General features: G+C 32.2%; 1 protein-coding gene across 6 annotated transcripts in view; it reads left to right on the top strand.

The window, feature by feature from the left end:
* Positions 1-26038, top strand: part of Ca-beta (Calcium channel protein beta subunit) — a 636212-nt gene that overhangs the window by 414793 nt on the left and 195381 nt on the right. Inside the window, exon 1 of one of the 6 annotated variants that reach the window (XM_081744596.1) lies at positions 11200-11566. The exons of the other annotated variants lie outside the window; for them this stretch is intronic. Within the exon in view, the coding sequence (XP_081600722.1) occupies positions 11507-11566 (60 nt within the window). The 5' untranslated portion in view covers positions 11200-11506. Of the gene's footprint in view, positions 1-11199; positions 11567-26038 lie in introns of those variants that run through there. 6 annotated transcript variants of the gene reach the window in all.

Below are 26038 nucleotides of genomic sequence, written 5' to 3'. Positions count from 1 at the left end.
CTTGTCCATTCTTTGAAACAGAGTTTGAAATAGTTTCTCAATATTTAAATGTTCATCTTGTCAGTTACTTAGAACACAGTTACCCATTTGTAAATACTGAGATAGTTGGATTTTGCATTAGACATATTGATTCGAGGTTTTGATGTATTTACAGCCACATATTTTAATCTAAAAGTCCGATCACAAATAACAGACTTACGTATATATAATCAATCCGATTATATCTTATTATCGATTCGAAAAAGTTTTTTTAGGTTCTAAATTTAATATCTGAGGGTACAGATCAACATCCGAATTGCTCCTTGTTCAAATATGAAGTAATGTGGTGAGGTATAGATTAGCGACGCATTACAAAGTTTGGAGAATTGCATATCCTAGCAGGATTTTGATTTATATTGTTTTTGTGTATGTGTATTCGGCTTTGGCCAAATCTCCAAAACTATTAAACTCAGAACCTTGAAATTTTGTGTCAGTATCCGTCTTTGATCCAAGGTGTCAAATAGAAGGCTTTGGGAATTGTATACTCCCCAGGGAGGGTTCTTGACTAGTTGTTTATCGTTTGCCAGATTTTCGAAACTATGTACTTTGCGTAGAACCTTGCAATTTTGTATAAATGTTTTCTTAGGAACCTAGGCTATATATAAGACGTAGTTTTGAGAATTGCATATCCTTAGGGGTGGATGTGACTTAATTTTTTTTGCCGTGTTTGTATTATTCACTTGAATTCAATATCGATGCAGGGAGAGGAAGATTTTATCCGCAGAAATCCGAAAATTTTATCCGCAGATTTACTCTGTAATTGTGACGTATAGAGATGTTTTCAGCATAAATGTTTTGCATACAATCTCCCACAAACTTGATCATTTGAATCAACTGTAAAAATATTCAATCTGTATTCAATCCAGATACAAATTCAAATTTTAATGGTTTTGGTTAAATAAAAATACATATACTTAAGTAAACTTAGTTTAGTTACTACTCTTAAAGAGAAACTTTTGTCTTTACGATATGTAATGTAAACCTTGAAGATAAAAAAGAAAAATGACAATTCAACAGAACTGAAATAAACTATAGTTTTGGAGTTGGTTGATTGAACTTGAATGTAACTTTTTACCACTGAAACTCTTTGACAAAAGTACATTTCTTAAAGTGAGATCCGAGTGTTGCCCCTGTACATTCCCAGTCCAGCTGAGATGTCCCTTCTTGAATAAACTTGGAGGGGGGGGCGGTGGATCAGTGGTAGAGCGTCCACCTCTGGTGCATGGGGTCCTGGTTCAATCCCAGCTCTCGCCAAGTTAACCTTGTGGTGGTCAAACACTGTGTGCGTGGGTTTCCTCGGGGCTCTTAAGTTTTCTCCCATTTTCTTCATTCCACCATTTCACTCATTTCTCATCATCACCGTCTCCTTTAGCCTAACCGGCATAATCGTGGGACGTAAAACTCAAATATTTCATCTCATTTCATTTATGAATAAACTTGGGCTTAAATGCCATCATATTTTTCACCTAACAGGTAAGCAAGCCCGAAAATTATAAATTTGACACTAATGTCAGTCATTTGAGACATTTGTTTTACTTTTTCCTTTTCTGAGCCCCGTGCCGATGACGGTGGAACTAGGATTTTAGCAGTATCAGGAGTGTGACTTCACCTCAGCAATAGCGAAAACTATCGATTCCACTCTAACATCGGTTGTTTTCGATCATTTTTACATATCATCCCTTTCCACTTCCCTAGCCGAGCTAATGAGGCTGAACATGGACTTAAACGGCATCGAGAGTGTCATCTTTCATGTCAGGGACCTCGAAAAATTATGGATTCGATAAGAATACAGCTTATTTTTTATATTTTTATACATTCCTGCTTCCAATGCTCCTAGGAGCTAGAAGATATCATCCCCACTGCGGATTTTACTTGGACTTGAATGGCATCGGAACTGAAACCAACCAACTTACGGACCTGGAAAATTATGGATTCCAAAATAATATCAGTTGTTTTTGATTATTTTTACATTTCACGATTTCATCACCGGGGATGATAACGGGGACTAAATTTGAACTTTAATTTATCAGGAGTGTTAGTATTCACTCAGTGATATTAGTGACCTCAAAAACTATGGATTCTACATTAATATTCACTGTCTTCGATAATTTTTATATAACCCCTTCCCACTTCCCACTGGAGGCTAAACTTACAGAGCATCTGAACTGTCACTAATCAAATTAGTGATCCTAAAAGCTATGGATTCGACACTAATATCGGTTGTTTCCGATCGTTTTTAAGTCACCCCTCCCAATCTCCTATAAGTACACCAGGAAAATCTTTCCTCATGGTACCCTCTTCCAAACTTAAGTAATTTATGTACCAAGTTTGGATAAATTTGCTACAGATGCTCCAGAGTTATGCTGGAAAATACACACATACATCCACTTGTATATGTCGTGTCTATGTTTATACATAACTGTGATGTAAGTAGACCGGTTTGATTATTCTTTTTTTGTTTAAAAGAACGTACTTTTCCAGTTCCATATAAATTTCATGAGGATATAATGATATTCTTCGGAACTAGATCATGGGTATATGCGAGACAACACCTCAACGGCTGTGGTGTGAAAATAGTAGTTAACTGACATTAATATGTGTATATTCACGCTTAACTTCGACATAGGTGCGCCAATTTTGTTGATTTACTTTATGTATGAAAGAATGTGCTTTCCTGGTCGTTTCATATAAATTTCATACATATCTCATGATAATCTTCAGAACTAGATTATGAAACTCTTCAACGGTTGACAGTGTTAATGTCGTAATTAACCGACTTTATGGTGTGAATGTTCGTGCATAACTTAATTTATAGATGTACCAATTTTAATTATTCTTTGTTAGTTTCTCGCAGATTTCATTGAAATTTTATGAGGTTTTAATGAGAGTTTTTGGAGTTAAATCATGAAACTTCCCAACAGCGGATAGTATTAATAATGTGTGTATGTTTACGTATAATTCCTTAACGCGTAGATTAATTAAAATATATATTTAGTCACGCGTGTCTTGTAGAGAGACACATTTTATAGGATGTAAATGCCTTACCTTTAGTATAGGATCTAACTAAATTACTGGGGTAACGAAAAAGTGAAATAGTTAAATAAACTTAAAAGAAAAATAACAAACTTCTAAAACGCAATAAAAGCAGAAAATAGAATTTAAAAAAAAAAACAATATTAACCGACTTCAAAAGCGCAATAAAAGCAGAAAATATAAACTTTTTACATAAAAAACAATATTAACTGACTTCAGAAACAGACTAAAAGCAGGAAGTAGAAACTTTTTATATAAAAAACAATATTAACTTACTTCAAAAACACACTACAAGCAGCAAAGAAAACTTTTTAGATAAAAATCAATATTAACTGACTTCAAAAACACACTAAAAGCAGAAAATAAAAACTTTTTACATAAAAAACAATATTAACTGACTTCAAAAACACGCTAAAAGCAGGAAATGAAAATTTTTTACATAAAAAACAATATTAATTGACTTCAAAAGCACACTAAAAGCAGAAAGTAGAAACTTTTTATATAAAAAACAATATTGACTGACTTGAAAACGCACTAAAAGCAGCTTCAACAATACAATAAAAACAGAAAATAGAAACTTTTATTAAAACAACAATAGCCCAAAACTAGAATTTTCTATAAAAGTTTTTGTAATATCATAAAATTAGCATCCAAACTATTTTATATTAGGCACTAATTTGTTTGGCTTAGCACAGACTTCAAATTTTTTTGTAGATAATAGGAATGAATTATTTTTGTTTTCTGTTTTTTGGCGCTTTGGTTGAATTGGATAATATTGTTTTTCTTTCTAAATTTTGTTGATCATCTTAAATATTTGAGCTTTTTTTGTTACATGTACTCCTTGAAAATTCTAGTCTCTCGTAATAATGTCCGTGAGGAAGGAGTGAATAGGGAGACACTTGGCTAGGAAAGTTTGACAAGGGAACATTTTATATTGATAGTAGCATTGCCCAATATTGGGTATAATGTTTGCTTACTATAGTATTGTGTAAATGACATTTTTATTACTTTAATCATTTTGAAGTTCTTTCTGTGCCAGTGTGGTATGGTGTGCATTGGTATTTTCATATGATTCTAGATCCTTCTTTTCTCTGTATCTCCTGTGTTTCTGGGTGTCGGCCCGTAAAACTTTGGATGTCTCACTTGTCTTCACTCCTCTATCGATTGTGCATTGTTTGATAGGGCAACGCTACTATCAATATAAGATGTTCCCTTGTGAACTCTGAAGTCGTGGCCCACGTGTTCTTAAGATAAATTATGTTAGCATAGTAACTATTAAAAATGTTACAGTGAAGACAACTAATTTCTTTGTTTTTCTTGAAATTAATGCTCTATAACAACCGCTTCATCTATTATGATAAAACTGATGCTGAAAGTTTCTCTCGTTAAGATTTACATTATGACTCTAACATGACAACACAAAACATGGTTAAAGTATTCTCTCGTGAAGATTTGCATTATAGCTCTAAAATGACAATACATAACATGGTTAAAGTATTCTCTCGTTAACATTTACATTATGACTCTAACATGACAATACATAACATAGTTAAAGTATTCTCTCGTTAAGATTTACATTATGTCTCTAACATGACAATACATAACATAGTTAAAGTATTCTCTCGTTAACACTTACATTATGACTCTAACATGACAATACATAACATGGTTAAAGTATTCTCTTGTTAAGATTTACATTATGACTCTAACATGACAACACAAAACATGGTTAAAGTATTCTCCCGTGAAGATTTATATTATGACTCTAACATGACAATACATACCATAGTTAAAGTATTCTCTTGTTAAGATTTACATTATGACTCTAACATGACAATACATAACATAGTTAAAGTATTCTCTTGTTAAGATTTTCATTATGACTCTAACATGACAATACATAACATAGTTAAAGTATTCTCTCGTTAACATATACATTATGACTCTAACATGACAATACATAACATAGTTAAAGTATTCTCTCGTTAAGATTTACATTATGACTCTAACATGACAATACATGACATAATTAAAGTATTCTCTCGTTAAGATTTACATTATGACTCTAACGTGACAATACATAACATGGTTAAAGTATTCTCTCGTTAAGATTTACATTATGACTCTATCATGGAAATACATAACATGGTTAAAGTATTCTCTCGTTAAGATTTACAGTATGACTCTAACATGACAATACATAACATGGTTAAAGTATTCTCTCGTTAAGATTTACATTATGACTCTAACATGTCAACACAAAACATGGTTAAAGTATTCTCTCGTGAAGATTTCTCTCGTGAAAATGACAATGCATAACATGGTTAAAATATTCTCTCGTGAAGATTTACATTATGACTCTAGCATGACAATACATAACATAGTTAAAGTATTCTCTTGTTAAGATATACGTTATGACTCTAACATGACAATACATAACATAGTTAAAGTATTCTCTCGTTAACATTTACATTATGACTCTATCATGGAAATACATAACATGGTTAAAGTATTCTCTCGTTAAGATTTACATTATGACTCTAACATGACAATACATAACATGGTTAAAGTATTCTCTCGTGAAGATTTACATTATGACTCTAGCATGACAATACATAACATAGTTAAAGTATTCTCTCGTGAAGATTTACGTTATGACTCTAGCATGACAATACATAACATAGTTAAAGTATTCTCTCGTTAAGATTTACGTTATGACTCTAACATGACAATACATAACATAGTTAAAGTATTCTCTCGTTAACATTTACATTATGACTCTAACATGACAATACATAACATAGTTAAAGTATTCTCTCGTTAAGATTTACATTATGACTCTAACATGACAATACATGACATAATTAAAGTATTCTCTCGTTAAGATTTACATTATGACTCTAACGTGACAATACATAACATGGTTAAAGTATTCTCTCGTTAAGATTTACATTATGACTCTATCATGGAAATACATAACATGGTTAAAGTATTCTCTCGTTAAGATTTACAGTATGACTCTAACATGACAATACATAACATGGTTAAAGTATTCTCTCGTTAAGATTTACATTATGACTCTAACATGTCAACACAAAACATGGTTAAAGTATTCTCTCGTGAAGATTTCTATCGTGAAAATGACAATGCATAACATGGTTAAAATATTCTCTCGTGAAGATTTACATTATGACTCTAGCATGACAATACATAACATAGTTAAAGTATTCTCTTGTTAAGATATACGTTATGACTCTAACATGACAATACATAACATAGTTAAAGTATTCTCTCGTTAACATTTACATTATGACTCTATCATGGAAATACATAACATGGTTAAAGTATTCTCTCGTTAAGATTTACATTATGACTCTAACATGACAATACATAACATGGTTAAAGTATTCTCTCGTGAAGATTTACATTATGACTCTAGCATGACAATACATAACATAGTTAAAGTATTCTCTCGTGAAGATTTACGTTATGACTCTAGCATGACAATAGATAACATAGTTAAAGTATTCTCTCGTTAAGATTTACGTTATGACTCTAACATGACAATACATAACATAGTTAAAGTATTCTCTCGTTAACATTTACATTATGACTCTAACATGACAATACATAACATAGTTAAAGTATTCTCTCGTTAAGATTTACATTATGACTCTAACATGACAATACATAACATAGTTAAAGTATTCTCTCGTTAAGATTTACATTATGACTCTAACATGACAATACATAACATAATTAAAGTATTCTCTCGTTAAGATTTATATTATGACTCTATCATGGCAATACATAACATGGTTAAGGTATTCTCTCGTTAAGATTTACATTATGACTCTAACATGACAATACATAACATGGTTAAATTATGTACCGTAGTTCAAAATTAGATTAATCATTAAACTACTATTTTTTGTTTAACTATAATATATTGGCAAACTGAGATCATATCAATCAATATATCACATCAAACTGAAGAAAATGACGTGTTCGCGAGCAAATTCTCATGCGTGTTTTTGAGAAATTTGTGAATAAACGAATTTTTATGGCGCTATAAAATATGTCGACCGTTACCACGTGTAATTCATATTTTTTTTTGGTAAATTCTGCTAGAATATGTAGTTTATTTATTTACTATGTAGGCTATGTCTTATTTTTGAACTTAATTTTTCTGCTACACTGTAATGCTATTGTTGTCTTTTCCAATATCTTGAAAAAAAAACACAAACTGACAAAAGTATCTGCGAGAGTAACGAGCATATTGAAGGAGGAGATTTAACTTAGTGCAGAGAGGCAGAAGTCAGCTGAAATTGTTACTTACAATCGTGTTCTCTATAATCATAATTTTATCCCTTTTACTACACCTACCGTAAACTTCTAGTTCCCATACACTCTTAGATTTGGTGAATTGACTTATTGACATTGAGTACGATAAAACTAAATTCATAAGAGATTATTGGTGAATTGACTTATCGACAATAAGTACGATGAAACTACATTCATACGAGATTATTGGTGAATTCACTTATTGACAAAGAGTAGATAAAACTACATTCATAAGAGATTATTAGTGAATTGACTTATCGACAATGATTACGATGAAACTATCTTAATAAGAGATTATTGGTGAATTGACTTATTGACATTGAGTACGATGGAACAACAGTCCTTATGGATTATTGGTGAATTGACTTATTGATATTGAGTACGATAAAACTACATTCATAAGAGATTATTGGTGAATTGACTTATTGACAATGAGTATGATGAAACTACATTCATAAGATATTATTTGTGAATTGACTTATTGACATTGAGTACGATAAAACTACATTCATAAGAGATTATTAGTGAATTGACTTATTCACAATGAGTACGATGAAACTACATTCATAAGAGATTATTGGTGAATTCACTTATCGACAATGAGTACGATGAAACTACATTCATAAGAGATTATTGGTGAATTGACTTATTGACATTGAGTACGATGGAACAACATTCCTTATAGATTATTGGTGAATTGACTTATTGACAATGAGTACGATGAAACTACATTCATAAGAGATTATTGGTGAATTAACTTATTGAAAATGAGTACGACGAAACTACATTCATAAGAGATTATTGGTGAATTGACTTATTGATATTGAGTACGATAAAACTACATTCATAAGAGATTATTGGAGAATTAACATACTAACGATGAGTGTGAGGCTCAGGTTCTTTACAAAGAGTTGTCTCATTTTGGAATATTAACGCATCCCTTTAGCTATGACACTTTATGCATATTATCTTGGTTGTAATCACGTTGTGCTAATGTCCTAAAAATAGGACGTTGCAGATAAACATATTTAACACGTATGCAGGATTAAAATAAAAGAAATATTTGTTCTATGCTATTGTTCTATTCCATTAATGTTGAACGGGCGTACAAGGACAGACAATATGGACAAACAATAAGAGACTACAATTTAGGACTAAAGAACATGTGAGGAACATTAAACAAATGGGCTGAACAAAAGTCTGTCTTGTTTCTAAATATTTAAGTTAGTTAGTTGTAAATGTACATAATAATAATAATAATAATAATAATAATAATAATAATAATAATAATAATTGTTCCTTTTTGGGTCAAAAAGGGACAATGGTAGATAATTGATAGTATCATCACAATGCCATAATCACAGTATACCTTTGGCAGTCACTTTGAAAATATAAGAATTTTCTTAAATAATACTACTACTACTACTACTACTACTACTACTACTACTACTACTACTACTACTACTAATAATAATAATAATAATAATAATAATAATAATAATAATAATAATAGTAATAATAATAATAATAATAATAATAATAATAATAATAATAATAATAATAATAATAATAATAATAATAATAATAATTTATTGATTTATTAGACAGCAAACAGAATGCACAGCTATAGGTGTACCCAAGCAGAGGTTCATGACACATGCAACCGAACTCATGTAACAATGTCACAGAATATATCTGACAACAAGCAAATTACTCTTGCAACACATAAGCTGCACATGCAGTTGAAATCATAAAAATGAACATACAATAAACTTAGAAATTATTACATACTGGAATAAAATATCATAAATAAAAACTTATATTAACTAAGATAAAATGAATTCATGCAAAAAAAAAAAAAACAAAAACTTTAAGCCTGAAGGAAAAGAAAAGACGAAAGGAAATAAGAGAAGAAAGAGATGATTAAAGTTGGGAACTAACAATTCTTACCAAAAAAATGGCAAATATGGCACTACACTAAATTAAATAGATAACATTAAAGGTCTAACTGAATAAGTTCTGAACGAACCTTAATAAATTTAATTTGGAAAATATCAAGAATAGAATAAAATTTATTTGCAGTATCAGTGGTTTTATAAAAAGATAATTTCAGAACAGAAGCTTTGGAGATAAAAGGAACAAAATTTCTAGTGTTACGGTAAGGAGTTCTTTTGGAAACAAAACTATCAATAAAGAAGCCTACATGAAGAATATTATGAAAAAAAATTAAGATCGAAAATATATAGCCTATCGGCTAAAAACAAAAGATGTAGTTCTTTGAACATACTAGACTAGAAATTTTTGATCTTCCATCCTAACCATGTTAGAAAGTTGTTACGAATAAATTCAATAGTATTTACAAAAGTTTTGGCTTCATTGTTCCAAATCTTAGCACTATATTCCAAGTGAGAACGCACATTACACATGTAGAAAATTTTGCAAGTATTAATATTTAAAAAATACGGCAAAAACCGTTTTATCACTGCTAATATTTTCTGCCCTTAGATGATGATGATGATAATAATAATAATAATAATAATAATAATAATAATAATAATAATAATAATAATTATTATTATTATTATTATTATTATTATTATTATTATTATTATTATTATTATTATTATTATTATTATTATTATTATTATTATTATTATTATATTAAAACTAGAGCAAACACAAAGGAGGTTTGTCAAATACTTGTTTTAAAACTAGATACGACACGTCACACTTATGAACAATGGACAATACTTTTGAAACGTGAATTATTGAGAAATAGACGAATTTTCCACGATCGAACACCAGTACAAACCTTAAAAGTTTCTAATGTTAAGACATGAGAAGGTGTGACATATAGTAACAGGTATAGTAGTTTTCTTAAAGAGAGAACTAAGAAACAATAATGAAAAGAAAACTAAAAAAATAACAAATAAAATGCTACAATAATTCTATTGTCAGGTTTTAAAATTATATAATAATTCTATTCTGAAGTATTAAAGTGAGCTTTGTGGTGGACAAACACCGTGTAGGTGGGTTTTCTTGGGCTTCTCCCGTTTCCTCCCACTTTCTTCGTTCCACCATTTCATTCATTTCTCATCATCACCGTCTCCTTTACCCTAGCCGGCATAACCTTGGGATGGTAAAGATTCCATTTCATTTCATAAAACAGCAATGTATGTAATTTAATGTGAGAGGTAAAATTGTAAATTAAGATTGATTCAAAGCTAAGGTAAAATTGTAAATTTAGATTGATTCAATGCTGTAAGGAAACCAACATTCTATTGATTCATTTATTTATTTAAAATTGATGTTTGTGAATTGGAATTTCTGAATTTGACAAAGTATTGTTTTTGACCAATTGCTGTTCCTAGTACCATGAATAGTAATTTATGAATATTATTTTAAAATGTCCTCTCACACATATGAAATGTCCCCTCACATGTATTTCAAATCCGAATACCACTATGATTTGGAATAAATCGACAGTTTTCAAAATCTTTCAGTAACAGTGTGTTGTAGAAACCAAATTTTCCCGCTGTTTACATTTTAAAAAGGTGAAAAAAGAAAGTAAAGTAAAAGAAAAAAATGATTTCACGTGTTTGTTCAGTTAGAAGACAGAGGCGTCATCTCTAATCGGAACTCTACACTACAACATGTTATCTGGGTGCCAAATTATTTTTAGCGTCGTCCCGGACCAACGTTGTTTTGAGACGGTAAAAAGTTCAGTCGCCGTCAAGTTCTTTTGAACTAGGATCTCGTGTGGCGTGTGTAGTATATATTAGACCGTCATTTGTTATTTTTTGTTATACATTTTTTAAAACCCTATGCGTTAGTGATTTTTTTGTTAAAAATTTACGATCATTTATGAACTGTTATAAACTAAGTATAGAACGAAGAATCAGTGATAAAATCAAACACTGTATTTAAGATATTAAAAATATTATTTTTGTTTTTCTCTCTCCCTTTTCTTTTAACCATATGTTCATTTCGTGAATCTCGAATGTGTTCGTTCATATGTGACTGAGGTAGTGAACAATAGTGTAGTTAGAAAAGTAAATATATATATATATACAGTTAAAAGACACAAAAAATGACAAGTATGAGACGGCCAATGGGAAGAAGTGCTTATAAACCTCTTGGAATGCGTAGGGTAAGTACCCAACATTTTTTTTTTTTTGTTTGCCAAATCTAGGTTTCTTAAGGAGGTCAAGTATAGCGCGACATTGTTTCTTATACCCAGTGACGTTTCTACACCTTCACACACACATACGTACATACAAAAAAAATGGAAGAAGGTGGAGACACACGAAAATAGATACTCATTAGGAACCACTGTAGGCAGTGTTGCTCAACATGTCAGTGACCTTGAGTTTTTGGTATTTTTTCCTATTGAAGAACAACGAATTCGTGAAAATAATGTAGGCAATTAGATCGTTGATAAATTGCAACATGGCATAACACCAGGATTATATTCGATGTTAGAAGAAAAAACAATTGTATTAAAATAAAAGTTAATAATAATAAGAATAGTAATTATTGATTTCGGTATGAATTGTATTTCTTCAGATAAAATAGCCTTGTAATTTAATAATAAAAAATAGCATGTTTGACAGTCTCCTTGTAATTTTACTAAATAATCTTACGAATAAATCGCCATTCGAATAGTTCTTTGGTGCACGATCATAAGGGCTTAAGCCAAAAACATCACGTTTTCACATAAGCTAAAACAATCTTCAAAAGATGTCATTCTAAGGCCTTAAAACCGACAAAATGTTTTGAAAGATGGTTAAAGGTACATTCCTCACTACACCCAGACGTACACCCACAATACCAAATGAAAGATAGTTTTTGTATTCAAAATTGTATCACAAACTGCAAACGGGCAAAAAGTGATTTAAACTCTTGTGATCATACACCAAAGAATTGTAGGAGGAATTATTCATATTTTCCTATTTGATTAAAATGTTGGAAAAGATATCCAAGAGAAAAATCTGTTCGATTATTCGAAAATTGAATTTTTACAGTATGATAAATTTGACAATTAAAAATAGAAAATTAGTAGCAAGTTTGTAAATAAATATGTATATGCATTTGTACTGTAAGGTTTTTCCGTAAAACAGATATCAAAGTATTATAAACGTTATATCATTCCATCATTGTTAATACGGTATGATTAACTTTAAAACAAAGATGATTATTATTATTATTATTATTATTATTATTATTATTATTATTATTATTATTATTATTATTATTATTACTATTATTAATAATAATAATAATAATAATAATAATAATAATATAATGTCTGTCATTATTTATTTTAACATCATCCAATTACAATACTTATGTATGTTTCTGTACAATTTCTTACTATTTCATAGAAAAAAAAATACAGTATAGAATATGAAGCATCTGTATACGTGAAGAAATTTTTATAAAATGAAAGTGAAATGTGTCAAAATTCCTGAATAGTGAATAAAATTTGGGTGTTTTCTTTACAGTAAGATCATTTGGAAGGTAATCAAATATAATTTGAAATAAAATTACAACATATTACAAAAAATAGTACTTCCGAAATCTACTCTGCCCGAAAGCTATTTTAGTGTCCGAGGCAGTAATTTCAAGTTTTACTTTGTTTGTATGTGTGTAAGGGAAAGGAAGATAAAAGAGAATAAGATTTTCTACTGTTTCTTATTTTTTTCATTTATCATTACGGATTATCATTTTTGATTAATTTGTATTACCTTACTTTTGATTAAAATAAGGCATATAAATTAAAATAAGGACTTTTGAGACCCGCTTTTGGGTATAGTGTCCGGATTGAGTAAATTTACACTAACCCATGAGATCCAATATTTATTAAAGTTTGTTTGCTTCTTATTCATCCATCTTGCAGACATCAATATGTAGAACTTCCAACTTGGATAATCATTAACCACTGCAAAATTAATTTTTCATTAATCACACACCAATGATTAAATTATTTTCAAAATCAATAGTTCTTTATAGTATTTAAACTTTTTTGATTTCATATTCATACTCCTTTAAACAATGTTTGCTTGGTTTATAATTATATACTTTTCCTTCTTTGTCCGAAATATGTCCATGAGAAATAAACACTTCCAGTGTCTCTATTCTTTGTTGAATTAGTTGACAAATCTACATTAACATTATCACTTTATTCTAAACAGATTAAGAGGCCTAATTACTGCAAAATTAAAATACCGCTAATTTTACAGCAATTATGTGAGGTTCTGAACAATCGTAATTAGTTCATTTCAATTCTCTTCCACTGGAGATCGAACCAGTGGCCCCTTGCATCAAAGGTGAGTGCCCTAACTACTAGAATAGCGAGAAGAGCTGATCCAGACTTTATATCCAAAGCGAGACTCGGATTCAATTCCCGTTGCGAGCTCATATGGTTCCGATTCCACGTTAATCAGTAGATCCATGTCTCATATAGCCTCGATGATCAAACTCAAAATCAATTTAATTCAATTTATCTCCAAAGCTGCAAGTGTGAGAGAGCAGCAAACAGAGCATGTAGTCTGAGCACTATGATAAGGGTGATATTTTAGTATAACTTTGGGGAGCCCGTTCAGGTATTATGTGTTTCGTTGTTAAATATTCAAGCAAAGATCCAAATAAAGGTATTCAGAATTTTGATGCCCAAGCTAACTTTGGGAGAGCCCGAACCCTTTCGTTCACCACCCAGAATAGTTGCCTATTGCTATAATATGTTCGGAAAGGACACCAGAAGGAGACTGTAATGCATCAAATGGCAAGGCATTTGAGGATATCATAATTTGGTGTATATCGGGAAGCACTTACACTTTCAATGTTTCAGCGAGCGAGAGAGAGTCTTACCTTTTACCGTACCTTGTATATGCTTGAGTTATTATTATTATCATTACTACAACTATTATTAATATTACTTTGATCTTTTGTTTTTCATTCTTCATCCAACTAGGTGATGTAGTGGATTCGGGTCATCCGCGTATATTACTGTTTCTATGTGTTTCTCCCTCTGTGCCTGATTCATGTTCATTTTCCTCTCTTATTATTATTGTTTCAAGCGCCTTGTTGACTTATTATTAATAATTTCAATTTTAGAAAGTTAAAGGATTTTGTGAATATTTAACACACTAAATTTACAGACCATAGCTCCTCGTTTTCTCTTTCCTTCTTTTTCTTTTCTTTTTGTAAACTCTGCAAGCTCCATCTCCCTCCAGCATCAAGCACACCTTTGGTTCTGTGATCCGAACTTCGATTTCCAATAGGAGTGCGTTGAATAATTTAACAGTTCTTTTTGGTTCCTTGCTAACTTTTCACATTCTCAGATTTGGGACCACTGTTAAAGACAAAGGCGAGTAAAATTTATTCGAGTTGTCAAGTAAGTTATTATGATAAACGTTGTTCTCTGTTTATTCCTTTGATTGTAATTAAATTGAGTATTGTAAGTATAATGCTATGTAGTAACGTATACAAAGGGAGTACTTTGAGGAAGATATTATATTAAAGAAATAAGCATTTACTATATTAAGATATACAAAAGTCACGTTTGTCCTAAAACAAAATGAAATTGAATGTTTTGAACCTTCCTATTGACGAAATTCTGCGTTCACCACTGATACTATGTGCTTACATGTTCACTATATTAACTGAAACATTTCAGTTGCAAATACTGTAGAATACATGATATAGTGAAAATTTTCTTAAGTAATATTTCTATTATACAGATTTATCGGTTTTCCTGGCTAAAATATGAGTACCTAGGTATTATTACGGTACAAACTTCTCCCATTTTATGAATACTTTCAGATACAGGCACGATATGTCTTCCTTTTTCCCCTAAGCTTTGAATAACCATAACGGACAGAAATTATTATCGGTTCATACGCATTTAGTACAGAAAGTACTTTTCGCAATTTGAAAATGAATGTGTTGCAGTACAATAGACAGAAAATCCCATCCCTACAAAATAGTTGCAAACTAAACTTTAAACTATTCTTTCTTCTCTCTACAATAAATATTCAGCACGTTATAATAATGTTGCATGCTCTTGCTTAATTATTTTTGGTTTTAGTACAGTTAGTATGCGAATCAAGGGATTTTTGCTTTTTTTACAGGGAGGTTAAGAAGAAAATTGCCACAAATCTAGTATATTTTGCAGTTCATATAAACACATTCTCTAGCCATACTTTTGTCTCCTTATAGAGGTGGATATCCCCTTCATTCATTCGGTAAATCAATACTACAATGTTTTCATATTAGCATATATTTATAGTTATAAATAATGAATTTATTGTATAACGCGTACAATTGCCGCACGAGCTGGAAGTAATCTAATTTTATGTAAACTCTCTCATAACAGACACCTCTATTTACGACAAATAGTTATGTTCCATCACTATCCGTTATGAGGCGCGGATTCGATTCCCAGTGGGGACATTTGGTCGACGTGTTACATTTTTTTTATAGGCCAGCCATCTTGAATGAGGAAAACCTCATTCACACCACGGAAATACCGGAATGGTACCTTACATAACGGTTCCAAGACGCTTCTTTCCTCTCTTACCCGTTCCTTCCTTACTTCCTCACTTCCACGGGTAGTATGCTTGCCGACAGACCTCATCCCTCAAGCGTGACGGACTTAAGGTCATAGAAATCTGTATAAATAGCTAACAAACCGTTGTTATGAGATTTCACTCTATATTAATCAAAAATTAAAAATTAAAAAAATTGAATGATGTTTAACATTTTGGATTTATAAAAAGACACATCTGAAATGAATTAAGATCTTTAAAATAATCTTCAAGGCCGTATGTAAAACATATATACAGTATAAAGAAAATCAGAAATCAAAAACTTCGTATCTCTCATAATTCAAAGGATAGAGAAGAATCTATAGAAGCGGAAATGTTACAAATAATTTGTGAACCGTTGCTGATAAATATTTTTTTTAGAGGAGTTTTGTATACTAAAAGTGCTTTATAGGTTCTCTTTACTCTGTCTGTTAGTGTGTCCGTCCGTTCGGAAGATAAAAGAGATCTCAAGAACTAATTGGTAGATGACCACTTTTGACCAGGCTGTAGAGGGACAAATGTTAGGAATCGAGTTCATTGGTGCAAGAGATATTCAAACCGGAAGTGGTTTCACTACAACTTCCGGTTTCAATAACTGATCTATTTACATTAGAGCAAAAGACAATAAGAGACAGCGAGAAGCGCCTTTTAAAATTGATCAAACGTTCTAAGAATGAGGACCATCTCCTATTAAAACCTTGATTCAAACTGGAAGTTACAGAAGTTAACCACTTCCGGTTTTAACATTGATCATTATAGAGTACAAAATGGTAATACATAGTGAGAAGCTGTTTTCTACAATCAATTAAGCACCCTAAGAATATATTCCATTTGCCTTTCAATCTCTCTACTAAAGCCGGAAGTGGTAGAAATCTACTACCCTTTACGGTTACGATAAAATCGGTTATATATATATATATATATATATATATATATATATATATATATATATATATATATAATAGCCACAATGCATTTAATTGTGTAGAATTTGGTCAGTACATCAACTCTTACCGAGGTTGTTTCTGGTTCCCTTAGACCAGGATGTGAACTAGTGGTAAATATGAATAAAATTTAAATTAACGCAAAACTTTACTTTATAAAAGCTACAAGTCGCTACATATGTTACAGTAATGTAGTTAAAACGTCCAAATTGAGTTACTCATATGCGTTAATAAACATGAAATGCATAGAGTTTTAGTCGGAAAAATGGACGATAGAGATTTGGGTATACAGGGTGTTTCAAAACAACAGTGACAACGTTTGAGAGGTGATTCCTGATACCAAGATAAGACGAAAAGTATAGACCAACCTGAATGCACAAATGATTTCTTTCGGAATTATAATCTTCCCAAAACAGAAAAAATGAAATTTAAAGATTTATAGCTCCAAAATTATGGGGCTTATCGGAGTCGGGTCAAGACTTTATTTGGGAACTAGTATGTGTCCTATCCAAATATCCACGTTTCAGAATCATGCGATACATCCGCAACAATTTTTATAGAGGTACTTCAATGTATATGCCCGTAGTCAAACTGCCTATATAGAAATTGTTCCATGAGTACCTTAGGATTCTGAAACATGTATTTTTGGATAGCGTTCATATTAGTTCCTAAGTGAGGTCTTGACGTGACTACGGTAAATTCCCTAGTTTTGAAGCTATGAACCTCTAAACTTCATTTTTTCATGCTTTCGGCAGCCTAGAACTCCGAAAGGAAGCATTTGTGCACCTAGGTTGGTCTATACTTTTCGTGTTATCTTGGTGTCAGGAATCACCTCCCAACCGTTGTCGGTGTTGTTCTGAAACACCCTGTATATACTAAGAAGATGGAAGAAGATAAATATAGAGCAGGCTTTTAGTAATAGGTTTAGGAACTATATTTCTGGATTTCTGGAATCTATGGCCGTTTTAGACTTGTACATATGAGAGATGACGTTCCTCGACAATCATACTATCAAGGGCAAGGAAGAAAGGAGTGCGGGAGGAACGAAGCTGCCTGAGACCTTTATAGTAGACACTTTCCCAGCATTTGTCTGGTGTAAGTGACGAAAACAGTAAAAAATCTTACTCAAGATGGCTGACATGAAGCTTTTACACTTTTCCGACCGAGTGTTAGTACTAGGAATTGAACCGACCGCTCGCACCAAAGGCGAGAATTACAGCGATTCCTATACGCGGAGCCACTTAAGCTTTTAAAGAGATCATCACCTTAGGTATTATGATATTATTGGCAGGTTATTTACCACAGACTGTACATCACGGTCAACCGTATTAGCTCGGTACAAGAAGATAAGATCCAAAGATAAGATTCTGTTTCAGCGAATGACTTTCCGGCCAGGCTTCCCCAACCGGTATGTAGCACAGCTTCATTAGCTGGTTGTGAAATTTTATAATTTAAAAATAATTGAGTTTATTTTTTAATCTTTCATCTGTATTCAGAGTTGATAACTTGGTATTACTGGCTCTTATCCTTTACCTTTCCCTGAAATCACTCGACGACAAAAGAATGTACCCCTTTGCGTGTTAATATTCATATGATACTCAGATATGACAGAGAAACTTATATAGTTTTATACTATTGTAACATATATTATTATTAATAAATAGCAAGTAAGTGTTGTTTCACATTATGCAAACTCAATACTGAGACTCGTCAGTAGATATATAGCTTCCAATTGTACGAGTAAATACATAAATTAGGAACTTATTCCTGGAACGCTAAAGTCATATAAAAAAGCCGTTTCTTGATATCTCTTAGTTTTTGTTAGACAAATTCATAGTGAAACCGGAAGTAGTAGTAAAATCCGGTTTTAGAAGATTGAGAATATAGACTCAGTTCTTGTAGTGGTGAATCTCTCCTCTCTCTCTCTCTCTCTCTCTATGTGTGTGTGTGTGTGTGTGTGTGTGTGTGTGTGTGTGTTGCAATATCTTTCCGTGTTTACTCTACACTGAGAAAAATACGTTATCCGGACAGCAGTATATTGTGCAAATATACGGAATCTATATGTTTAGTACGGAAATCTCTACGGAGCATACATTATCCATATGCTACATACATACTCGAACATATGCGAACGTGAAATAAAAGCAAGGATAGGAATGGCGAAAGAAGCCTTTAGAAGGAGGAAAAGTTTGTTTTGTGGGACTTTTAATAAAGAGTTGAGAAAAAGATTCATAAAATGCTTCGTGTGAAGTGTTGTACTGTATAGGGCGGAAACGTGGACATTACGTAAATGTGATAAAAATCGACTGAAAGCCTTCGAAATGTGGATGTGGAGAAGAATGGAAAGAATTAGTTGGTTTAAGTGGAAAACGAATGAGAGAGTGTTGGGTGGGGGAGAAAAGAGTGTTGGGTTAAAGAGTGGGGGAGAAAAGAGCACTTTTAGATATTGTTAAGAAGAGGAAGCGAAACTGGTTGGGACATTGGCTAAGAAGAAATTGTATCATGAGGGACGTCCTAGAAGGTATGGTGGCGAGAAAGAGAGGGAGGGGGCGAAGGAGACTACAATTAATGGATGATATAAAAACAGAAGGATCATACGCGAAGACAAAGAGGTTAGCGGAGGACCGTGGAGCATGGAAGCTTCTCAGCTGCGGCAAGTGACTTGCCAATAAAGGCAGAATACCTATGATGATGATGATGACACATACTGCCTTTTCCCGCTTAAATGTTACATCATGCTGCTGCAGGATGTTTGATATTGCATGCACATATCTATGTTACACACGTCAGCTATATGTTATATACGTCCATCTGTATATGAGATCTTTACCGCCTATATGCAGCCATACGGAAAGTACCAATAGATTGAACACTTGTATGGACAGTATTATACGTTTTCATACAGTTTACGTACACGTTTTCAGTTATACGATTTCTACAGAATGTTACATATAGTCATATGTTAAGTTTAAAAAAACTGCAATATTTACACATGAAACCTACATTTTCATGTACGCTATATAGTTTTATTTTTTTCTGTGTGTGCAGGTCAATATGGAAACCAGATTCACTAATAAACTTCTACCACTTCCGACATTAGTAGAGAGATGCGGGTAATGATATTCTTTTCTACAGATGTTGAACCGATTTTTAAAAAAATATCACTGTATGTTCCCATTTTTGTTCAAAGTAGATCAACGTGGAAACCGTAATTTATATCTCTTGCGGCGTGAATAAAGGATTAACTGATGAGATAGAACCTATCCTTGGGAAACTGAATCGATTTTTTTTTTAAAATCACATCTCGTTGTCTGTTACCGTTTTTGCTTTGATATTTATTGACAGACAGACGGACATAGCTATTCTATAAGACTCCCGATAGTTATGCATGGGATAGTTTGGGATTTTACTGGTAAATATTTTCAAGTATGTCGCTATGTTTTGAGCGTGCCGCTCATGGAATGTCTTAACCGACAAAATAAATTGGGAACCACTCCTAAAAATCCATAAAAAGAACTTAAAGATAATCAACTGACTCTGCCATTGTTAAAAGGGAATATATGCCCACTTAAATATAGCAAAACGTATTGCTTTTTAACCGACTTCACAAAAGGAGGCTCTCAGTTTGACCTTTGTGTGTATGTGTGTGTATGTTTGTATCTTTGTATGTACGGATGTATGCGATTATCTCGAGAACCATTGGTCATTTTCGATGCGGTTTTCAATAATCGAGTAAGTTATTCCCAAGGAGGATTATTCACATAAAAAATTGGAAAAGTATTAATTGAATTATTAATTTAAAAAATCAAACAATTCCTGCAATGACTAATGAGAAAAACCTCATTCTAAAATATGCTGCAACCAGAAATTCAATAAAGTAAGGAGGGTTGCATACAACGGCGGGGGTAAGAACACCTTTCAGCCAACTTTCTCTGAATGATTTAACACTGGTAGTGGATGTTTAGGGCATTGGCAATGTCATGACTGTTTATATGCCGGTTTTGCTCATCTTTTGCTAGAGTATCAAACACACTTTTTCTGTGATTGATCGCCCACTACAAGAAGCATCTTGAAGATCGAAATTTCCAGAACGAAAGCGACTGTTTTATTGACTTTTGTGTCTATATTTCATGTTTGAAGTCACGGGCGTCTCTGGCGGGAGGGAGGACGAGGGGGACGCGTCTCGCAATATTTTGAAGTACAAAATATTCAATATTTTATTCTAACTTAATTTAGTTACTAACGACAGAATAAAGCATAAATTATAATAATTGTACTTATTTGGAATACAATATTCAGGCTGTGAAACGATTATAACAGAGTTCAGAGTTCTCTGGGGGACCGCAAAAGGGTAACAAGCGGAATCGAAGAAAAAAAACGGCGATGAGAGAAAGGAATGAACCTACACTTGATACTATATTTCATGTAGTGTAGGCTAGGTTAGGTAGTACCATTTAAATCACTTTCTTTGATGCCCCCCTTCCCCAAATTTTATGTGCCAGAGACGCCAGTGTTTGAAGTTCCTAAATATTCGCAGCTTACTAAAAGCAAACCTATAGGAAATTATGATGACTATTGGTAGAATCTCTGGTTTCAAGAATCGGATATTTGATCTCAGTTTATGTAAGTTCGTGAGACGACATTGAGAGGGAAAGACGGACAGAGAGAGATTCAAATATGGGAATAGAGAGGGATGCAGTCACGTATACAAGTTTAGAATTGGAGAAAGAAATGACCGGGCAGCATCTGTGTTCTGAGGAAAATTGTGGTTTTCCGAAGCATAATATGAATCATAGGTTCTCAACAAAACTTGTGAGCATTACACTCGCAGTTGTCGAATTAAGGTGCAGAACTATTTTTTATTGAAGAATTTTAAAAATTCACAGTTTCCGGAGACGGATTTTGAACCAAGAACTTATCGCTTATAAAAAAAATGACATTAAGATCCACGGATCCATTACTCATCCACGGAGAAGGCTATTTGATAAACCATGTTTCTCTTTCATATCTTCAGAATATCAACACTTTCAAGGGATGTAAATAGGAAATATATTCTCATTGTGTCTATGTTTCTTGTTTGCAGTGCCTAAATATACACAGCAGAGTTATAGAGAGTCACAATGGTCCATTGGCAGAGCGTTTATATCTGATTTCAAGAGTCGAAAGCTTGATCTCAAACCATGTAATTTCGTAACGCATGATATTCAGAGAGAGAGGAGGAAGAGAGATTTAAATGTAGGGATATAGGGGATAGATTGACATACGCAAGGTCAGAATTGGAGAAACAAATAAGAAGACAGCATCATATTCTAAGGAATATTGTGATTTTTTAAGCATAAGAATCAGTTTCTCTGTTAAACCTGTGAGTATCACACCCACAGTTGTTGAATTAAGGTTTTCTTTTTGAAGCATCAGATGATTGCGCATGGAGAGAAAGATCTTAACATTTGGAGAAAGAGGAATTAAAAAATTTACAGCTTTCGGAGACAGATTTCGAACTTAGCTATGAAGCTATGATGTTAATCACTCACTCACTCAGAGAGAATACTACTTGACGAATCATGTTCTTTTCGCATATCTCAATAATGCCAACACTTTCGAGGCATGAAAATTGGAAATATACTTTTACTTCTATTAGGAATGGTTATTTATTATAAATACTCAAACAGGCGTTGCAATGTGTCGAAATAGAACGTTTAAGGTGCATGGTAAGTGAGAAAGTTCAGCGTCTCAAGTACTACAAGGTCTCACAAGTAAACGTTCTCATCTGACAATCGGGGATTAGACATTGTATATATATATATTCTTAAAATACTTACCTACGTGTAGATTAGTGAAAATACGTAATCTGATAAAAGACTATAAAGTTAGTAGAATATAAAGCCTTCTCTGCTTACAAGCGCTTTATTATTATTATTATTATTATTATTATTATTATTATTATTATTATTATTATTATTATTATTATTATTATTATTATTATTATTATTATTATTATTATTGTCTGCTTTTAGGGCATTTATTTATTTATTTTGCCTTTCAGTGTCCTTTTCAAATGGATTCATGTTTTTCAAAAAAAAAAAAATTTAGAAAACAATGATCAATTCTGTTGAGATATTACTATTTTATTCCTTATAATTTTCACAAAAATGTTAAGAATTTATACCCTCCATTATAAACCAGAGGAGAAAGAGGAAAGAAAGAAAAGAATGACGGATTGATGTGTATTAGTGTATGGTATTGTTTTAAAAAATAATTTGGCCACTCACCTCTCTTTGAAAAGTCCTGAATTTCTATTCACAGTCGGTAGTAAATCATAGTAAATCAAACAAGTGTTGATTTAACTTTAGTCAACTGAATCGTCAGTTTTAAGAAGGAAATAAATTCAACGATAAAAATGTTAAGAAATCGAAAAAAAAAATAGCTGGGTAAGTGGTAGGGTTTTTATTCAATAAACACCAAGTTCGTATTGGAGATTAAGAACTATATCAGGGAAGTGCGCAGGAATTTATTTTGGGGGATCTCAAATTCAATTTTAAAATTTCTAAAATTATTCCTAAAATTGGACTAAATTTACTGAAAGATTGGTATTTCGGGGTTTCCTGACCTCCCTAAGCCTGACCCTTGTGTTCGCATCTGCACTATACCACTCAGGTGAATGTAGAGTACAAAAATCATTCTAACAAATTCTGGTCTTCATTCCCTTCTTAAAACTTACTATACAATTGAGATCTTTATATTAGAGACACTGTAGTTCAATTTATTAAATGTGGTTGTCAAAATATGGACTTTTGAAACAAGATTGAAGTGCCAGGTTTCTTTGAACAAGGCTTCATATATATATATATATATATATATATATATATATATATATATATATATATATATATATATATATATATATATATATATATATATATATATATCTTCCTTCCTCCCCCTCACAATATTGTCTTCACCGCGGGCGGTCAAGCAATGATAATAGATACAGAGTTGGTCTCTTTCCTTGTAATAGCGCCGCGACTGACTGGCAATGGAACAGCTCCTGAGACAACTGGACTAAATATAGCGTTAGGTCACAAAAACAGGGGTCTTTCTTTTTCAGGACGAAAAAGGAATGTGTCTATGCAATCTCTGCTTGTCCACAGTTAACTGAGCTGCATTTGTTTTGATTTCGAAGAAAAAAAAGAATTAATAATAATAGTAAAAATGCCTTTCAATTCCTCTTTTACACTAAGTATTCTGTAAATTGTTGTTATCTTACGTAAATTTTGTGTTAGAAGATTCAAAAAGAAAGTAAAAAAGAGTAGATGGCGTTACTTTTCAATAGTATCTCGATTCATTACTTTTATTTATTCATTATTTGACCAGGTACGTTTATCATGCGAACTGATTTAAACTCTCTCTCTCTCTCTCTCTCTCTCTCTCTTTTTTTTTTTTTTTTTTTTTTGTAAATTGGTGTCACACAAATATGTGCATGTATTTATTAAAGGTGATAATACCGGTGCTATCTTCGCTTTCTAGCTCATTAATTTATCCGGGGAAATGTTTTATTTCTGTTTTCTTTTAAATTAAGAATTTTACAGATTTCGTCTTCAAATTTACGAGAAATATTTTTTACCTCTACTCTTCTACCTTCCTTAAAACCACAAGAGAAGGGAACTAACTTCCATATTACTGTTCTATTGGCTTAGCGGCTCCATCTAGTTGCTTTAGGTAAATGGGCTAGAAACCAAGACAATATCTATGCCATACTGAGAGAAAGAAAGAAACATATTCCTTTTTATATTAACATTCAGATATTGCGTGATAATCTTAATTTGTGTTTCGTGCGCGTGTATCTGTGTAGAGAACGTCAGCAACTGATAGGACTTACGTATGCTCGTTAATATTGATAAGAGCTTTGTACGTTGTAACGCTTAGAATTCGTGTCTAAGAAAGTAACTTCTGACGTCACTCCGTGAAAAATATCTACCCATGTATCCTACTTAGAAAAAAAAATACAGTAATAAAAATAGTACTAATAATAAGAAGGAGAAATAAAAGGGGACGGATTGCTATTAAGGCAAATGTTATTTTGTTTACCAGTGGCGTAGGTGAGAATGTAGTTGGGTGGATTCGAGAAGTTTCATTATTTAGTCGCCAAACTATTCAGATGTGAAAAACCAATTCCATTTTTCCCACTTCATTCTCTTCAAAGATGGGAAGGTCATAGAAGGAGATTACTTTTCCTTTCATCAGAGATGTAGGAGTTCTGGTGTTTAATGGAATCAATAAATAAGCCCGACTATTGTAAAGGTACAAAAAGACGAAAAGACGAAGTTATCTTGTCAGTAGAAGGACTCTTGAAGGAAGTGACATCAGTATATTTTTTTCCAATATGACTTCCCTCAAAAGCCGCCACTGCTCGATAGCTACCACCAGAAACCTTGACAATATAATATTGTTTGAAAGACTTTTAAAATAAATTAGAAACATAAGTATATGTTTTCAGTCTAGATAGAATGTTTAAGCTAATCGACATAAAGACTTTTGAACTTGTGTATAGTTTTTCCTTCTAATTAAAAAAAAAGGCTTGGAATTTTTAAATATTTTATCATGCAGTAAGCGTGTTGTGCTCTTGTTCTATTACAGCTAATAATAAACTATGTTACTATTAAATTTCAATTCTCACTTGAATTACATTATGTTGTATAGCATACGACGCTAATTATTGGGTGAACTTTTTTCTTTCCAGTATCTGACGGTCATCATCATAATAGGTATTTTGCCGTTACTGGCAGATTACTTGCCTCAATGTAGCCACCCACTCATCACGGTCCACAGCTAACCTTCTCGTCTTCACATAGAAATTCTCCATTTTATTATTGTTCATTAATTGTGGACAATTTCGTCCATAGCTTCTAATACGTTTTACGTGATACAGTTTCTTCTCTGCCAATTTTCTCTTTCTCACTTTAATTATAGTAGACTCTTGACTATCTGATCTAGTTAAAATAATGTCGGTAAGAGAATGAGAAATATTTTCTTTAACGTTTTATGCGACTCTTAACGCCTCTGTAAATATGCGACTTTGCGAAGGAGGATTAG

This window comes from Thermobia domestica, chromosome 2, assembly GCF_964235325.1.
Source record: "Thermobia domestica chromosome 2, izTheDome1.hap1.1, whole genome shotgun sequence".
Taxonomy (NCBI): Eukaryota; Metazoa; Arthropoda; class Insecta; order Zygentoma; family Lepismatidae; genus Thermobia; species Thermobia domestica.
The sequence above is the reverse complement of the archived record's forward strand: the minus strand, read 5'-3'. Positions and strand labels throughout refer to the sequence as shown.